The sequence below is a fragment of the Bubalus bubalis genome, chromosome 14 (assembly GCF_019923935.1).
Source record: "Bubalus bubalis isolate 160015118507 breed Murrah chromosome 14, NDDB_SH_1, whole genome shotgun sequence".
Classification (NCBI taxonomy): Eukaryota; Metazoa; Chordata; class Mammalia; order Artiodactyla; family Bovidae; genus Bubalus; species Bubalus bubalis.
The window spans coordinates 20,686,645-20,703,398 of record NC_059170.1 but is presented as its reverse complement, the minus strand read 5'-3'; the positions used below and the strand labels follow the sequence as shown (position 1 = coordinate 20,703,398).

Sequence of the window (16,754 nt, the reverse complement as noted above, 5' to 3'; positions counted from 1 at the left end):
TGGTTCCAGACCTGGGGGCTTTCCTGATCAGCAGGGCCTGTGAATGTGTGTTTCTGAATCAGTTTCTCATTTCCAAATGATATTGACAGTAGCCCACTTTGAGAACCACTGAGTTACGGGCTAGTTTCTCACTATATGTTTAGTAAATAAATTCATACTTATCAGCTTGAATGTGATATTGTGGCAGAAAATTCTGTTTAGCCTCTTTGACCAGGCAACCGCTTCATAGTATGTTGTCTTAGGCAAGTTAATTATTGTCCCTACTTCCTTCCTTCCTTCCTTCCTTTTGCTGAATTTTCCTTTAATTCAGCAAAAATTTCTTAAATATCTACATCATAAAAATACTTCAAATGTTGCTCAATTATTATATTCCAAATAGCTAAGTGCCAAGACAAGGCAAGGCCGTATATGGCAGGATTCAAACGGTAATAGAATGCATTAGCAAGACTTTTTTTGAGCACCTACTTTGTGTTAACAACTTCCAGGCATGAAGGGTAGAGGCTCAGTACTGGGAGGGAAAAGAGATTAACAAAAAAAAAAAAAAAAAAAGAAAGTGCCTATAATAATAAGTATAACATTTAAAAAATGTACCAGGCATTGTACTTTTCATGCAACATCTTTCAAGCTAGGTACTATTGTGAACTACTTGCCTAGGCTTAGAAATGTAGGATGACTTGTCCAGGGCTGTATAGCTGGTAAGTATGGAGCTATAATTTATATCCACTTTGTCTGGCTCTGGCATGTGGGCTTAGATTTAGCACAATTTTAGAGTGTACATAGTATGTAGGTGTTAAGAAAAATTATCCATTTATCCAAAACTTGGAAGTAAAGCAAAAGAATAACTATATGGAACTTGAATTTGCTTTTTCAGTTAACAAGTATGTCTTGGCAACCTTTTATTACAAGTAGATTTACCTACTTTTTAAATGTTGCATATTAGTCTCCATAGTTTGTTTTACTAGTTTTCCACGTTGGACATTCTAGTCAATTCCACTTTTTGTTATTGTAAATAATTCTGGCACAACCTTCTTTCCTACACAATTTTTTGTGCACATGAGCTAGTATTTCTTTGGGATGGAGACCCACAGTGGAATTTACAATCTATTGCATGAAATATGGCAACTCATTGTTTGGTGTTGTCCTGATTATTAGAAAGACTGAGCAGCTTTTAAAAATGTTTATTAGCTATTCAGATTTTATTTTCTGTGCATTGTCTATTTATTGTTTGTCCATTTTTCTATTAAATTATCTTACTTTTCTTATTGGTTTTAAGAAGCTCTTTATTTATTTTGAATATTGATTTTTTGTTGAGTATGTTGCAACTATTTTATCTCAGTCTTTTGCTTGCAAAAGACAAGTCTAGCTAAAAGAACGTTGCTTTTGGTATCTTTGTATATAGAGGAGTTTGGAAATTTTAATCTCTTGTTTTAGTTTAGAGACTTTGGGAGGCAGAATACTTCAGAGTAGTCCAAAGTACTGGGTCTTAAGTCACAAGTTCCTAGCTTCCAATCCCATCTCTGCTATTTGTTAACTGTACCCATTGAGCAACCTCGTTGGTGGGAAAGCCCTATTCGCTTGTATAGAAGAGGGGGAATAATAATACTTCTCTTGCTCATTGTAAGGATTAACGGGATGGAGTGTATAAAAATAGCTCGGTAATAATAATGACAGCTAACAGTTATTAACATTATGATCATGACATTTTAAATACTTGGAACACTTTCGGGGGAAGCGAGTTGCCTAAAGACAGGCGCAAAGGCGAAATGACCTTAACCTGGAGAACTCAGGTGAGGCATTGCGCCCTCCCCCCCTAAGCTCCGCCCCCTAGGGCTCCGCCTCTGGGTTCTGGCAGTTGCCTTGGCCACAGCTGGAATCCCTAAGCCTGAAGCGTGGAACTTGCACGTGATGGGCGCGCGTGACGCAAGGGGGCCGGGACTGAGAAGCAGGGTGCGCCGGGATAGGGTAGTAGGTTCGCGCGGAAGGGGCGGAGCAGGTCAGGAGGCGAGGTTTAGTGGGAGTCAGTCTAGGGGCCAGGCTTCCGCGTGCGTTGGTCTGGCGGGCGAGAACGCGCGGCGGGGGCGTGCCCGGCGGGCGGGGCGGGGCCAACTAGGGGGCGGGGCGGCGCGCGGCCTAACGGCGGCGGTGGCGGTGGCGGCGGCAGAGACTGTGGGGTCGGCGAGCTTGGCGGCTACAGGTCCCGCAGCGGCGCCTGCGGGGGACCCGGGCCGCGAGTGGAGGCGGAGGTGCGCGGCAGCGGCGCTGGGCGATGGTGGGCGTCCCTGGAGCGGCCGCCTTCCAGCGTAAGCGGGGCGGGAAAGCGGGCGGCTGAGGGGGGCGTGTGAAGGCCTGCAGCTCCACAGGCGCGAGCCGGCGCGAGGCCAGGCTGGTAAACTGAGGCCCCAAGAAGGGCGGCAGATCCAAGGTCACCCGGCAGGCCGGGCCTTCCCGGGCTCCTAGGGCCGCCCAGGAGCCTCCTGCACCGCTCGAGAGCTCGGAGCTCGTGGTGTGCGCGAGTCTCTGGGCACCGCGGCCTCGGAGACCCGGCTGGGCCGGCGTCCATCTAACTTGCCGGCGGACAAGGATTGTTTTGTTCTCCTGGCGCCGGGGCCACTAAGTCCGGCCCTAGAGAAATATTACACACATCCAATTTCGAGGGATGTGTGGCGGATGGTAGAAGAGGCGAGGATGGCCCCTCTGAGGGGCCTGTTGAGTGCAGGCTCAGGGGTCTGACTGCCGGGGTTCACATTGCGGCTCCTCCGCTTACAGGCGGTGACCTTGGGTCTCTCTGAGCCTCAGTTCCCCCTTCTGCAAAATGAAGGCGAGAAGAACATCTCCAGCCCTTCCCCACCCCGGTTCAGGGTTTTGTGAGGCCGAATAGGAGGCTTGATACGGACTCTGGCACGTACAGGCGTGTAAACTGTCATTGTAATCGCTGTTAAACCTCATCCAGGGTGAACCTCACTCGGGAAAGCTCGAAATTCAGCTCGGATTGTGTATTTATTTGAGATTTTAATTTTATTTTAGGTTAGTCCTGCTTTATGATCCAGTTGTTTTTCTTACCTTCATTTCTCCTTTTCAGCATTTATCAACTGTACCTCCTAGAAATGTGAGATCTTTGGAGGAGGTGTGGGCCTCTTAATAAAATTTTCATTGTTTCTTGTTAGCAATAATAGCCAACATTTTTTGAGCAGCAGGCAGTTTGCATTCTATTCATTTAGTACTTATTAAATCATTTATTAAATAAAAAGAACCATTTTGGCCCTGGGAATATAGCAGCAAACTAGATAAACTAGACTCAAGATTTGAGTTTTAGCTGGGGGAAGGGAGAGACACACGTTCAATGAGGAAACAGATAAATCCATTTTGCATGTTTTCTCTCATTTAATCCTGGTAACATAGATAAGAATTAAGTATTTGTGTATGCCCATTGTGCAGAGGATGAAGCTGAGGACGGGAGGAACCTTGTGGATTTAGCCTCAGAGCCCAGGTTCTTCCACCCATAAAAGGGGGGCTTTACACAGCCTCTCTTCTTTGTTTGATGCCCATCAAATGTTGGATTGAAGAAATGCAGAGTAGGTAGGTGGACCCAGCTAATGCCTCTTCATAGTCAAGTCTGCAGTTGATGCTTTGGAAAGTTTAATCTATTCCTCTTGGAGTTTAACTCAGCAGAGACTAGCAGAGGTGACCTTTAGGTCTGACAAAGTTACACTATCTCTGTATAGTGGAAGGACCTTTAATATGAACTTAGATTTTTTTTTTAATGCCCATATATCTTTTATGCAGTTTTCTGTTTAAGCTCTAAAGTACAATTTTTTGGTTCTATTATGTATCTAAGGTTTGTTTTTTGTTTGTTTATAGTCTTCCTAAGAGAATTCTATATAACATTTCTAGGCAATGTGTTTAGTATGTTTTTTTTTTAAATCCGGAAGTATTTATAAGTTGCATTAAAATGTTGAGAGACTTTTTTTTTTCCTGAAGAGAATTTTTTAAAATGAGGTTCTCATAATACATTGACCATCTGCTAAGCACCGGTCCTTGAGCTGATGTAGGGCTTCCAAATATAAATAAGAGCAAACTCTTACCTCTCTGAAGTTCACCTATAATCTTGATTGGCTTATGTTTTTTAACTAAAGTGCTAGGTAGAGAGAATGGAGGAACTGAGTCCCTGGAGGAAATAGTCTAGAATAGTGGCCTCAAATGGTTTTAATGTTCTTTGTATCAGTAAATATGGTTGAGTATGCACACACATTATGTGTGTTTAAGTTACTATTACAGTGTTGACTGTACTGTCTATTATGTACATTTTATAACATGTGCAAAAATAGACGTTTTACAAAAGGATGAACTGAAACAAATATAAGTAGAAGTTCCAGTGTTTGGCTTTCCACACCCCAGTGTGTGAATAGTAACTGTGCTCCCTGTGGTGGAGACCACTGATCTTGTAGTTCGACCTTCCCCTCAACCCATGATGTCTGTTGAAATTCAGTTCTGAAGTTGTGCCTAGATTGAAATCCTGGGGTCTAGTCCTTACTAGCTTTGAGACTTTCAGCACTACTTAACCTTTCTGTGCACTTAATTTTCCTCTCTTGTAAAATTGAGAAGAGAGTTCCTGTCATTTCCTTTTCAGTTTTACTGTGATGACTTACTGTGATGTACATATTAGTAGAATGTATGTGTTAATATATGTAGAATACTTACACTGGGCCTGGCATACTGTTTTGAGTGCTCTTAGTGGCTAAGGATACAGATGACTTGGAATCTCACAATCTAGTAGAAGTGAAGTGAAGTGAAACTCGCTCAGTCGTGTCCGACTCTTTGCGACCCCAGTCCATGGAATTCTCCAGGCCAGTATACTGGAGTGAGTAGCTTTTCCCTTCTCCAGGGGATCTTCCCAACCCAGGGGTTGAACCCAGGTCTCACACATTGCAGGTGGATTCTTTACCGTCTGAGCCACCAGGGAAGCCCCAATCTAGTAGAGGTCCCGTACAAATACATGGATAATGATAAAGTGCTTTAAGTTCTCAAAGTAAGGGCTTTTGGGAATGCAGAGTAGGCACATTGTAATTGTTCTTTGAGGGTCCAAGTAAGGTTCAGGTAAGGAGGTGACATTTGGAAGGAGAGGGACTTTTTCCAGGAGAATGAGGCATGAACCTTATTGGCTGAGGGTGTAGAGTGGAAACGGGGGGCTGTTGAGGGCTTGGTGAGTGGTTCTCCAGATCTGGACCTGTGGGAAACCTTGTTAATAGATAACAGTGAGTTCTGGCTGAAGTTATGCCTGCCAGGGGCTGGATGGCAACGAAACCTGTCCTAGAACTTTTCACAGCACAACAGCTCTTTCCTCTCTGGTGGCACTCATTCTGTCTTCTTACCATATCTTAAGATATGAATGCAAACTCCTAAGTATTAAATTCCTTGAGGGTTGTGATAGTATCTGCATTATTGTGATTTATTTTGCCTAGTAGGTAAGTGCAAAATCCACAAAGGTGGAGAAAGATACGTAAATTCTTGAACCTAAAAGATTTCTGAACAATTACAAGTGGGATGATAAATGACCATACTCAATTAGTGAAAAACTCACCCATAAATATTTTATGGTAGATAAGCAGTACTCTTCAAAAGGGGTGAGAACTGTCCCATTCAGTAACTCTTTCCTTGTCTGGCACTTAGCCATTAGGATGAAAGAAGAGATGTGAAAGTGCACCAGGAAGACTCTCAGGTAGAATTAGGTCCCTTCTGTTGGCTCCTCCAGGTCCACTCTCCATCCTTTCCCACCCTGGGAAGCTGACTTACTTAGACTACATCAGCTGGCTTTCTTCCCATCTGAGGATATGGAATTTAATTATCCTGCTCCCGTCCTATGAGTGTTGTCTCTGTCTAGCTGTGTCCCTTGTTATTCTTCTGAAGGTAGTTCTCCCTACATGCATGACTCGCTCCTTCTGGTTTTGAAAGTTTGTATTTCCTTTGTTCTTCAGGCTTAGAGGTACTCTCACTAGTCCTAGGGTACTTATTCGAGCCCAGATCATAGCAGATTTAAAAGCAGCAAATGCACTTGTAGAGGAGAGAGGCTATTCCAGGTAAGGATACTGACAAGGAGAAACTGGGTCTCGTCTTTTCCCCTGGGTCATCACCTGCTGTGGCATACTGGTGTGTTCAGTCAGTTTTTCTCCCAAACTATTAGGATATGAAAAGAAAAAATGGAATAAGATTAAAAACATCCATAACCTGTGGCCACACAATAAAGACTAGTAAATTGCAGTTAGTAGCCTGTTTAAAACGACAGGGATAGACATGAGATAGGGCTTCCCTGAGAGCTCAGTTGGTAAAGAATTCGCCTGCAATGCTGGAGACCCCGGTTTCATTCCTGGGTTGGGAAGATCCGCTGGAGAAGGGATAGGCTACCCACTCCAGTATTTTGGGGCTTCCCTTGTGGCTCAGCTGGTAAAGAATCTGCCTGCAATGCAGGAGACCTGGGTTCAATCCGTGGGTTGGGAAGATGCCTTGGAGAAGGCTACCCATTCCACATTCGGGCCTGGAGAATTCCATGGACTGTATAGGCCATGGGGTCCCAAAGAGTTGAACACAACTGAGCGACTTTCACTTGCATATATGAGATAGGTTGTTTGGCATAATGGAAAAAGCAGAATTTGGAGGCAGACTTTGGGTTTGAGGTTCCATTCTACTGGGAAGTTACTCTACCTCTGAGACTCAGTTGTTTGTTTATTTGATCTATAAATGAGGTTAACCCTTGCCTCATAATAATGATGACTAATATTGAATGTTTATTTTGGGCCACCTTTTGCCTTTTAATACTTTACTTTTATTTATATATCCTGTTTTACAAACTAGGAAATTGACTCAGATCTCACCTGTGCATGCTAAGTCTATTCAGTCATGTCTGACTCTGTGCAGCCCTATGAACTAGCCTGCCAAGCTCCTCTGTCCATGGGATTCTCTAGGCAAGAATACTGGAGTGGGTTGCCTTTTCTTCCTCCAGGGGATCTTCCTTACCCAGAGATTGAACCCGCATCCCTTACATCTATCTGCATTGGCAGGTGGGTTCTTTACCACTGGTGCCACCTAGAAATACATAGAGCTAATAAATGAACAGTTTAAAATCTAGATCTTTTGTGACCACAGAGCCTGACTTCTTAACATTAAAGTAGCTGCTGAAAGCTTTTAGACTGGAAAGTGAAAGAAAGTGAAGTCGCTCAGTCGTGTCCGACTCTTTGTAGCCCACCGGGCTCCTCCGTCCATGGGATTCTCCAGGCAAGAATTCTGGAGTGGGTTGCCATTTCCTTCTCCAGGGGATCTTCCCGACCCAGGGATCGAACCCAGGTCTCCTGCATTGCAAGCAGACACTTCAACCTCTGAGCCATCAGGGAAGCCTTTAAACCAGAAAGGTGGTTTAAGTAAGAATACAGTGGATGCATGTAGCACTAGGATAAAGATGAGTTAATTCCGAGTTCATACTTCCTCCAGGGTAAGGAAAACAGGAGGAAAGATGAGGAAGTAAAATTTCTTACTGCTGGTTTTAGCCTCAATTCTTAATTTTAGGGTATTGTTTTGAACTTCATAGAAAGTGATCATTCAGTTGTAAGGATTTACTTAAGATCCTTGAAAGTTTAAAGGCTGTGGGAGAATCTCTCCCCTAGTTATCGTTTCTGCTTTAGTAAAATTACAAAGAGGAGGGGTCTTTCTGGCGCTGTATTGACTGGCCCCATGTGCAATATGAGCTAGTATATTTACATGTGACAGAGTCTGTCTCTGGGTTTTATTATGGCTGGTTAAGTAACTTTTGCCTCTGTCTCTGGTTTTTGTCTCAGGCCTCTCCAAGGCCTTGAGGCTATCTGAAATTATAGCAGTTGGGGTATCATAAATTAAACTTGTAAAATGAGTCTATAGCAGATATGTCAACTGAATCTGACTTTAAGTCCAGTTGAATTCTTTAACAAAAAAGTCTTTGCTAGATTTTCTGCTGGGGGGCACTTTTCATATATGTTGTACTCAGTTGTGTCCAACTCTTTTTGAACCCATGGACTGTAGCCCGCCAGACTCCTCTGTCCATGGAATTTTCTATGGCAAGAATACTAGGGCGGGTTGCCATTTCCTACTCCAGGTGATTTTCCCAACACAGGATCAGACCCAAGCCACCTATGTCACCTGCATTGGCAGGCCAATCTTTACCACTATGCCACCTGGGAACCTCCTTTCATGTATGTTATCTCTGTAATTCTTAAAACATCCTTGAGAGGGAGTTAGTATCTCTGTTTTACAGATGAGAAAATAAGTCTCAGAGAAGTTAAATAAATTCCCCTAGGTCACAGAGTTAACCAGTAGCAGACAAACTATTCACACTTAGTTCAGTCCTGATAACTGAATTCACTGAGATCTGAGTCCAAAACCCACATTTTTCACTCTCTACCATGTGGCTTCTTCTTTTCACTAGCTAAACTATACGTTTTTAGACATATGTTCCCAAGGATCCCAGTGTTCTCTGAAGATACTTGATTTCCCGTCATTTTTCTTCAACACCTTTCTTTCCCTAACATCTTTTCTTATTTAAAAATATCCTGTGAATGGATATGGTTTAAAGAGTGCTGTATTAGATCTTGGTCTTGTTTAGAGGTATTCTGAATTGGCCTTAGCCATGAATTAAAAACAGAAAACAAAAAGGCAGCAGAAACTCTCAGCAGCTTTTACCAATTCATCCCATATGTTTCCTGATTTTAGCAGTGAAGCACATGATGGCAGTGAACATCAAAAGCCCAAGAAATGTCCGTGCTCATTTTGCATGGCCCTGTGAGGAGCTGTCAAATATGGATCATCAAATATAGTATATGGACTATACAGTGAACCTTTACTTTGGAATGTTGCTCTTTAAAATATGGTTCTGCCCCTCTATTTTGTATTCCTGTAATTAAATGCAGAAATCAAAGTAAAACTCAGAGGTACTCGAAGCTAGGTATCCTTCTGTCTGAATTGATAGCTTTGGAGTTGGCTAGACCTTTCAATTAAATTAGCTGATGGCGACAAATATGTAATCTGACCTCTCCAGCAATTCAAGTGAAATGTTAATACCAGGCATAGCAGAGTTCCCTTGACACACCGCTTTGACCTTTTCCTCTCATACAGATGTTTCCCTTATTCCTTTGTTAACTTAGCCATCTCAATGCAAAGGTCCTGCCTGCTTTTAATTTTTTGAAGCCACATGAGAACAGACATTCAGATAGCACAGATTTATTCATTGTTACCTTATATCCCTAGAGATTCACTAATCAAAATCACCATTTTCCTCTATTTCACATAGTTTTTAGCTGGTTTACTGTCTCCTTACCACTATCCTCTCCCTCTCCCATCCCCCATAGAAGTTAAAACACTAGTGATATTTTTTTCCACCAAAAATCTGGCAGTATTTCTTTGTCCTTAGTATTGAGAAAGTGATTATGATTCATTTTGTTTCTCTCTTGAGAAGTCGCATCAACCTTACAGGGCAGAAGCTGGCAGAAAGCAAGTCTTAATGGCCTAAATTAAAAGTAGCAGTGGCTTAGAAGAGGCAGGTTCTGAGGTGGGGAAGAGGAGATGATGGTCTTAGCTCCTCTGGCATTCATTCACTAGCTGCCTGGAGCTGCTAGGAGCTTAGGAGCTCAAGTTTTCATAAGCTCCTCCTTAAGGGCTTTTCTTTAGTTGTGGCCCCTGGGCTCAGCAGTTGTTCTTGGGCTCAGCAGTTGCGGCTTAGGGGCTTAGTGGCCCCAAAGCATGTGGGATCTTAGTTCCCTCACCAGGCATTGAACCACCATCCCCTGCACTGGAAGCTGGATTCTTAACCACTGGACCACCAGGGAGGTCCCTATATTCTTTTTACCTATGCATATTAATTTTTGAAACTAGAGTAAGTTACAAATATGATACTTCTTTACCCTAAATATGATAATGTATATTTTCAGTAAACTAAGACATTCTCTTATGTAACCACAACAATGTTCTTTCCAAAATCAGGAAATACAGATTGGTTATAATATTATTATCTAATATACTGACTTTATTCAAATTTTGCCATTTGTTTCAATGTTTTTTATAGGGAAAAATTTTTCTAATCTAGGATCCAATCCAGGATCTGCATAAAATATTTGTTTAATCTCCAGTCTCCTTAATTTGAAAGAACCCTTCAGACTTATCTTTCATGATCTTGTCTTTTTTGAATGGTATAGGCTGTTTATTTCAAAGAGTGTCTCTCAATTTGAATTTGCCTTCCTTATGAATAGATTCAGATTATGCATTTTGACGGGAATATTGCAGAGTAATGTTATATCCTTCCCATTGCATCATATCAGGAAGCGTTTGATATCCATTTGTTCAGTACTGATGATGATAACTTTGATCACTTATTTAAGATGATGTCTGTCAGGTTTTTCCACTATAGAGTTTAATGTTTTCCTTTTTAATTAGTAATGTTGTGGGAGATACTGAGTCCATGTAAATACCTCGATTTCATCAAACTTTTATCCAGTAGTTGTAACATCTGTTGATGATGTTTGCCTGAGTCAGTTATTACTGTGATAGTTGTGCTTTCATATTACAGAACTGTGCTTTCAGTTTTTATTTTTTGCTTTTCAGCTTATCAGTTTTATTCTTTGCTTATTGGTTAATATTCTGCTGGAGAGCATTTTCTTACCTTTATTTGTATGTATTAATATGGATTCATATTTTATGCAGTAGGTCATAATCTGTTACTGTCATTATTTTTTGTGGTTTTCACATTGTCCCAGATTCGGCAGTGGGAACCCCTTCAAGCTAGCTTTTGACACATTCCTAACATTCTTGAACCAGTTCCTTTTTGGCACAAAAAAGATGTTCCAGGCTTATCTTCCTACCTGAACTTTGGAATCAGCTATTTCTCTAAGATGTTTCTCTCCTAATTTCTTTTAGTGGAGAAAATTATTTAGAAATCAAGATCTAGTTCCTATGTATGCTCATTGCTATAGGTTGTCTTTGCTTTCAGATCCTTTCAATGGGCAGAGCTAAGAAATCTATGTGTATATATACGCACATATATATATACACACACACATATACACATACATATATATACACATATATCTAAGTTTATTTCTATTTTTATCTAAATATAATAAAAACCGAAACTGAGCAGAGGGCTCCTATGCCCGCAGTACTGAAAGCCAAACTCTGACAATGGGAGTTTGCAGCAAAGTATGGATTTCAAACCCACCTGGTCTTTGAGTTAGGGTTATGTTTTAGAGGAAGAACAAAGAGGCTGGGACTAATTGTTATGTGGCATTACTGTGACATTTCTTATTTGTAGTTTTGGGAAGTCAGGATGTCTCTGGTTTATGATTCTCCAGCCAAAGTGGTCCATGGCTCTGGGACCATTCATCTTGTGCTGGAGAAGCAACCTGAGTTTGTACGTTAATGATGATGTTCATAATGGCAATTTTAGTTGCTTAATGATGTTGTCAGTAATAGCAGTTTTAGTCATCTGACTTTTGTTGATTAGTGTTCAGTTAGCACAAGCTTGAGTACTACGAGAGGGAATCAAATTTTGGATAGAGAGATTGATCATAAACTTGATAAGGGAACTTGATTTCAGAATTGTGTGTTCAGACTAACACCTCCAATACCACAAAGTTTATTTAGCCTTTATCTTATTTTTCCTGTATTTTTAAGCCCCTTCTCTTACCTAGGGATTGTAAACCCGACTCACATAATCCATAATGTATTTATTTGTCCAAACCTAGAATATACTGAAAATAGCTCCAAGATTGCCAACCCATGTTACTATGAAATTCAGTTTATAAACCTCTTTGTTTATGGTTTTTTTGTCTTTAGTCTAAGGGTATGTGGTCAGTATATTGAACTCAGAAGTTACTTTGGGATAACTTCTCAGTGATTTAAGAGCATTGAAACATGTATACTATTATATGTGAAACAGATCGCCAGTCCAGGTTCCATGCATGAGACAGGGTGCTCAGGGCTGGTGCACTGGGATGACCCAGAGGGATGGGATGAGGAGGGAGTTGGGAGGAGGGTTCAAGATGAGGAACACATGTATACCCATGGCTGATTCATGTCAATGTATGGCAAAAACCACTACAATATTGTAAAGTAATTAGCCTCCAATTAAAATAAATTTTTAAAAAAATAAAATAAAAATTAAATGTAACAAACATACTAAAAAATAGATGTAACTCAACTTACAGAAATTTGATGTATCAGTTCAGTTCAGTCGCTCAGTTGTGTCCGACTCTGCAACCCCATGAACTGCAGCATGCCAGGCCTCCCTGTCCAACACCAACTCCCGGAGTCTACCCAAACCCATGTCCATCAAGTTGATGATGCCATCCAACCATCTTATCCTCTGTCCTCCCCTTCTTCTCCTGCCCTCAATCTGTCCCAGCATCAGGGTCTTTTCAAATGAGAAGTCAGCTTTTCGCATCAGGTGGCCAGAGTATTGGAGTTTCAGCCTCAACATCAGTCCTTCCAATGAACTCCCAGGACTGATCTCCTTTAGGATGGACTGGTTGGATCTCCTTGCAGTCCAAGGGACTCTCAAGAGTCTTCTCCAGCACCACAGTTCAAAAGCATCAATTCTTCGGCGCTCAGCCTTCTTCACAGTCCAACTCTCACATCCATACACGACCAGCATGGAAAAACCATAGCCTTGATTAGACGGACCTTTGTTGGCAAAGTAATGTCTCTGCTTTTGAATATGCTATCTAGGTTGGTCATAACTTTCCTGCTAAGGAGTAAGCATCTTTTAATTTCATGGCTGCAATCACCATCTGCAATGATTTTGGAGCCCAGGAAAATAAAGTCAGCCACTGTTTCCCTATCTATCTGCCATGAAGTGATGGGACCAGATGTCATGATTTTAGTTTTCTGAATGTTGAGCTTTAAGCCAACTTTTTTACTCTCCTCTTTCACTTTCATCAAGAGGGTTTTTAGTTCTTCTTCACTTTCTGCCATAAGGGTGGTGTCATCTGCGTATCTGAGGTTATTGATATTTCTCCTGGCAATCTTGATTCCAGCTTGTGCTTTCTCCAGCCCAGTGTTTCTCATAATGTACTCTGCATATAAGTTAAATAAGCAGGGTGACAATATACAGCTTTGACATACTCCTTTTCCTATTTGGAACCAGTCTGTTGTTCCATGTCCAGTTCTAACTGTTGCTTCCTGACCTGCATACATGTTTCTCAAGAGACAGGTCAGGTGGTCTGGTATTCCCATCTCTTTCAGAATTTTCCACAGTTCATTGTGATTCACACAGTCAAAGGCTTTGGCATAGTCAATAAAGCAGAAATAGATGTTTTTCTGGAACTCTCTTGCTTTTTTGATGATCCAGCAGATGTTGGCAATTTGATCTCTGGTTCCTCTGCCTTTTCTAAAACCAGCTTGAACATCTGGAAGTGCACGGTTCACATATTGCTGAAGCCTGGCTTGGAGAATTTTGAGCATTACTTTACTAGCATGTGAGATGAGTGCAATTGTGAGGTAGCTTGAGCATTCTTTGGCATTGCCTTTCTTTGGGATTGGAATGAAAACAGACCTGTTCAGTCCTGTGGCCACTGCTGAGTTTTCCATATTTGCTGACATATTGAGTGCAGCACTTGCACAGCATCATCTTTCAGGATTTGAAATAGCTCCACTGAAATTCCGTCACCTCCACTAGCTTTGTTTGTAGTGATGCTTCCTAAGGCCCACTTGACTTCACACTCCAGGATGTCTGGCTCTAGGTGAATGATCACACCATTGTGATTATCTGGGTCGTGAAGATCTTTTTTGTATAGTTCTTCTGTGTATTCTTGCCCCCTCTTCTTAATATCTTCTGCTTTTGTTAGGTCCATACCATTTCTGTCCTTTATCGAGCCCATCTTTGCATGAAATGTTCCCTTGGTATCTCTAATTTTCTTGAAGAGATCTCTAGTCTTTCCCATTCTGTTGTTTTCCTCTATTTCTTTGCATTGCTGAGGAAGGCTTTCTTATCTCTCCTTGCTATTCTTTGGAACTCTGCATTCAAATGAGTATATCTTTCCTTTACTCCTTTGCTTTTTGCTTCCTGTCTTTTGACAGCTATTTGTGTCTATATATATATATATGTTGGAGAAGGCAATGGCAACCCGTTGGAGAAGGCAATGGCAACCCACTCCATTACTCTTGCCTGGAAAATCCCATGGATGGAGGAGCCTAGTAGGCTGCAGTCCATGGCGTCGCTAGGAGTTGGACGCAACTGAGCGGCTTCCCTTTCACTTTTCACTTCCATGCATTGGAGAAGGAAATGGCAACGCACTCCAGTGTTCTTGCCTGGAGAATCCCAGGGACGGGGGAGCCTGGTGGGCTGCCGTCTATGGGGTCGCACTGAGTCGGACACGACTGAAGCGACTTAGCAGCAGCATATAAATATGTGACTGGTTGGTTTTGGCACATAGTGAAATTTAAATATTTTTGTCTTGTGAAAAAGGCAGAGTGATTTGCTGTTGAATGGTTTGCCTTTGAAATTCCAAGTAAAGAATTTAAGTGTGCTCATTTCTCAGATATATTTGTAGGTGAAAACTGTAGGTTGCCTTTTTTGGAGTTTTGGAATGGGGAGAGCATTGGAAGGAAGTAGGTGGCAATGAATGAAAGTCAAGTAGTAGTGACTGCTGGAGTGAGCACTGTCAAAATAATTAAACTAATGATTAAAGAGAGAGAATGGTTTCTCTGAAAACAGGGTATCCCTGTAAAACCTCCTCGGAGAGGTTTAACCCAGCAGTTGTTAGGTGGTTTAGCTAAAATTTCTTAAGCAAATACTGAACCAAACTGAGCATAAATATTGTGATAATTAACTATTCCTTTTTCCCTCAGATGTGTAAATGGAGTAGTTTAGTTTTTCTTTCTCTTTTAGTCATGTTTTTGAGGTATAATTTACATATAGTAAACTTTATTCTTTTTTAAGGGTACAGTTCTGTGAGTTCTGACAAATATATGCAATTGTAATCATCACACCAACCAAGATATAGATTATTTCCATCATCCCCAATAGTTACCTCGTGCTCCTTTCCCTTCATTTGGCAGCCCCTGCTAACTACTATAGGAGAAGGCAATGGCACCCCACTCCAGTACTGTTGCCTGGAAAATCCCATGGACGGAGGAGCCTGGTAGGCTGCAGTCTATGGGGTCGCGAAGAGTCGGACACGACTGAGCAACTTCACTTTCACTTTTCACTTCCATGCATTGGAGAAGGAAATGGCAACCCACTCCAGCGTTCTTGTCTGGAGAATCCCAGGGACAGGGGAGCCTGGTGGGCTTCCGTCTGTGGGGTCGCACAGAGTCAGACATGACTGAATCGACTTAGCAGCAGCAGCAGCTAACTACTATACTAGTTTTTGCCCCTCTAGTGGTTTCTATCTTTCTCTCTCATTTTTTGCCTTTTCCGTGTCATATGAATGAAACTGTACGATATGTAGCCTTTGTATCTGATATCTTTCACTTACTATAATTGTTTGAAAATCATCCATGTTGTATATATCTGTAGTTCCCTTTTATTGCTGAGAAGCATTCCACTGTATGGATATATTGTAATTTTTAAAATCAGTCTGTCTACTAGTTAATGGACATTTGTGTTGTTTCCTGTTTTGATGATATGAATGAAACTCTAAACATTTATGTCTTTTGCACACATGTCTTCATTTCTCTTGGGTAAATACTTAGGAGTGGGTTTGCTGGGTTCTAGGTAATTTCATGTTTAACATCTTAAGAAATGCCCAAAGTATTTTTTGAAGTGGCTGCACTGTACCATTTTGCATTTTTACTAGAGATCTATGAGAGTTCCATTTGCTTGTTGGGTGTTTTACTTTGTTTTAGAATTAGTTGTTAAGGAAACAGTGTATTTGGGTAAAATCAGTTTTGGTTGTCTTGTTTCTACTTAAAGGCATATTCTCTTTTATAATATAGAGTCTGTCTTCTGTTGGAGTCAACACAGTCATTTCTTATTTACATATCATTAACAGAAATAATAGCAACTACCACTTAAATGTCAGAAGTGAGTAGTAGTATTCTCATCCTCTTATTTCATATAAAGTTCAGGAGTCAGGTGATTTGGTCACTATCACACAGATAGAATGCAAGGGTGTAGGTTTTTGGGAGTTGAATCTGTGAGGGGACGTTGTTTTCTTTTTGGTTAGATGTGTAATAAGTGAAAACATGGGTATCATCCCAGTGCTTCCTTTTATCTTCAGCTCACAAGCAGTGCAACCTTGGACAATTCATATTTGGATTTTGAATGGCTTTTATCATCTGTGAAAAATGGACAGCCATACCATCCCTGTCTACCTGACAAGATGAGAATCAATTGAGGAATTGTAAAAGCATGTTCTAGACACTATTTGTTATTAAATCAATGATTTTGTAATGCATGAATATATTTTAGATGTTTAAACAATACAGATAAAGTAAAAATCCCCTTTATAGTCTTAAGTGAAGCTGTTCATGTAACAACTATATTGTGGAGCCGTTAGCCGCAGGGATGGTTCTAGGTGCTGAGGGGCTTCCCAGGTGGATAAAATTCAGTCCCTGTCTTCAAAGATCTTCCAGTTTGCCTTGCCCTGTATGTCCTAACATAGATTTTTGTTGATTGCTCTTGTAGTGAAAGCTTTGACAACTGGGTTTTAATTAAGTTCGGACAGTGATTGTCCATCTTTTTCTCTTATAACTGATGCTGTTGGGGAGAGTTGTATTGGGAAATACTGAAGCAAAGATTCTGG

General features: G+C 41.2%; 1 protein-coding gene across 8 annotated transcripts in view; it reads left to right on the top strand.

The window, feature by feature from the left end:
- Nucleotides 1-2,111: 2,111 nt before the first annotated feature.
- Nucleotides 2,112-16,754, top strand: part of CBFA2T2 (CBFA2/RUNX1 partner transcriptional co-repressor 2) — a 147,334-nt gene continuing 132,691 nt past the window's right edge. For 4 of the 8 annotated variants that reach the window (XM_025263635.3, XM_025263634.3, XM_044927732.2 and 1 more), the window contains exon 1: nt 2,113-2,300. In XM_025263635.3, coding sequence (XP_025119420.1) covers nt 2,267-2,300 — 34 coding nt within the window. In that variant the 5' untranslated portion in view covers nt 2,113-2,266. Of the gene's footprint in view, nt 2,301-16,754 lie in introns of all 8 variants that reach the window. The other 4 variants (XM_044927731.2, XM_044927729.2, XM_044927728.2 and 1 more) reach the window with 2 other exon arrangements.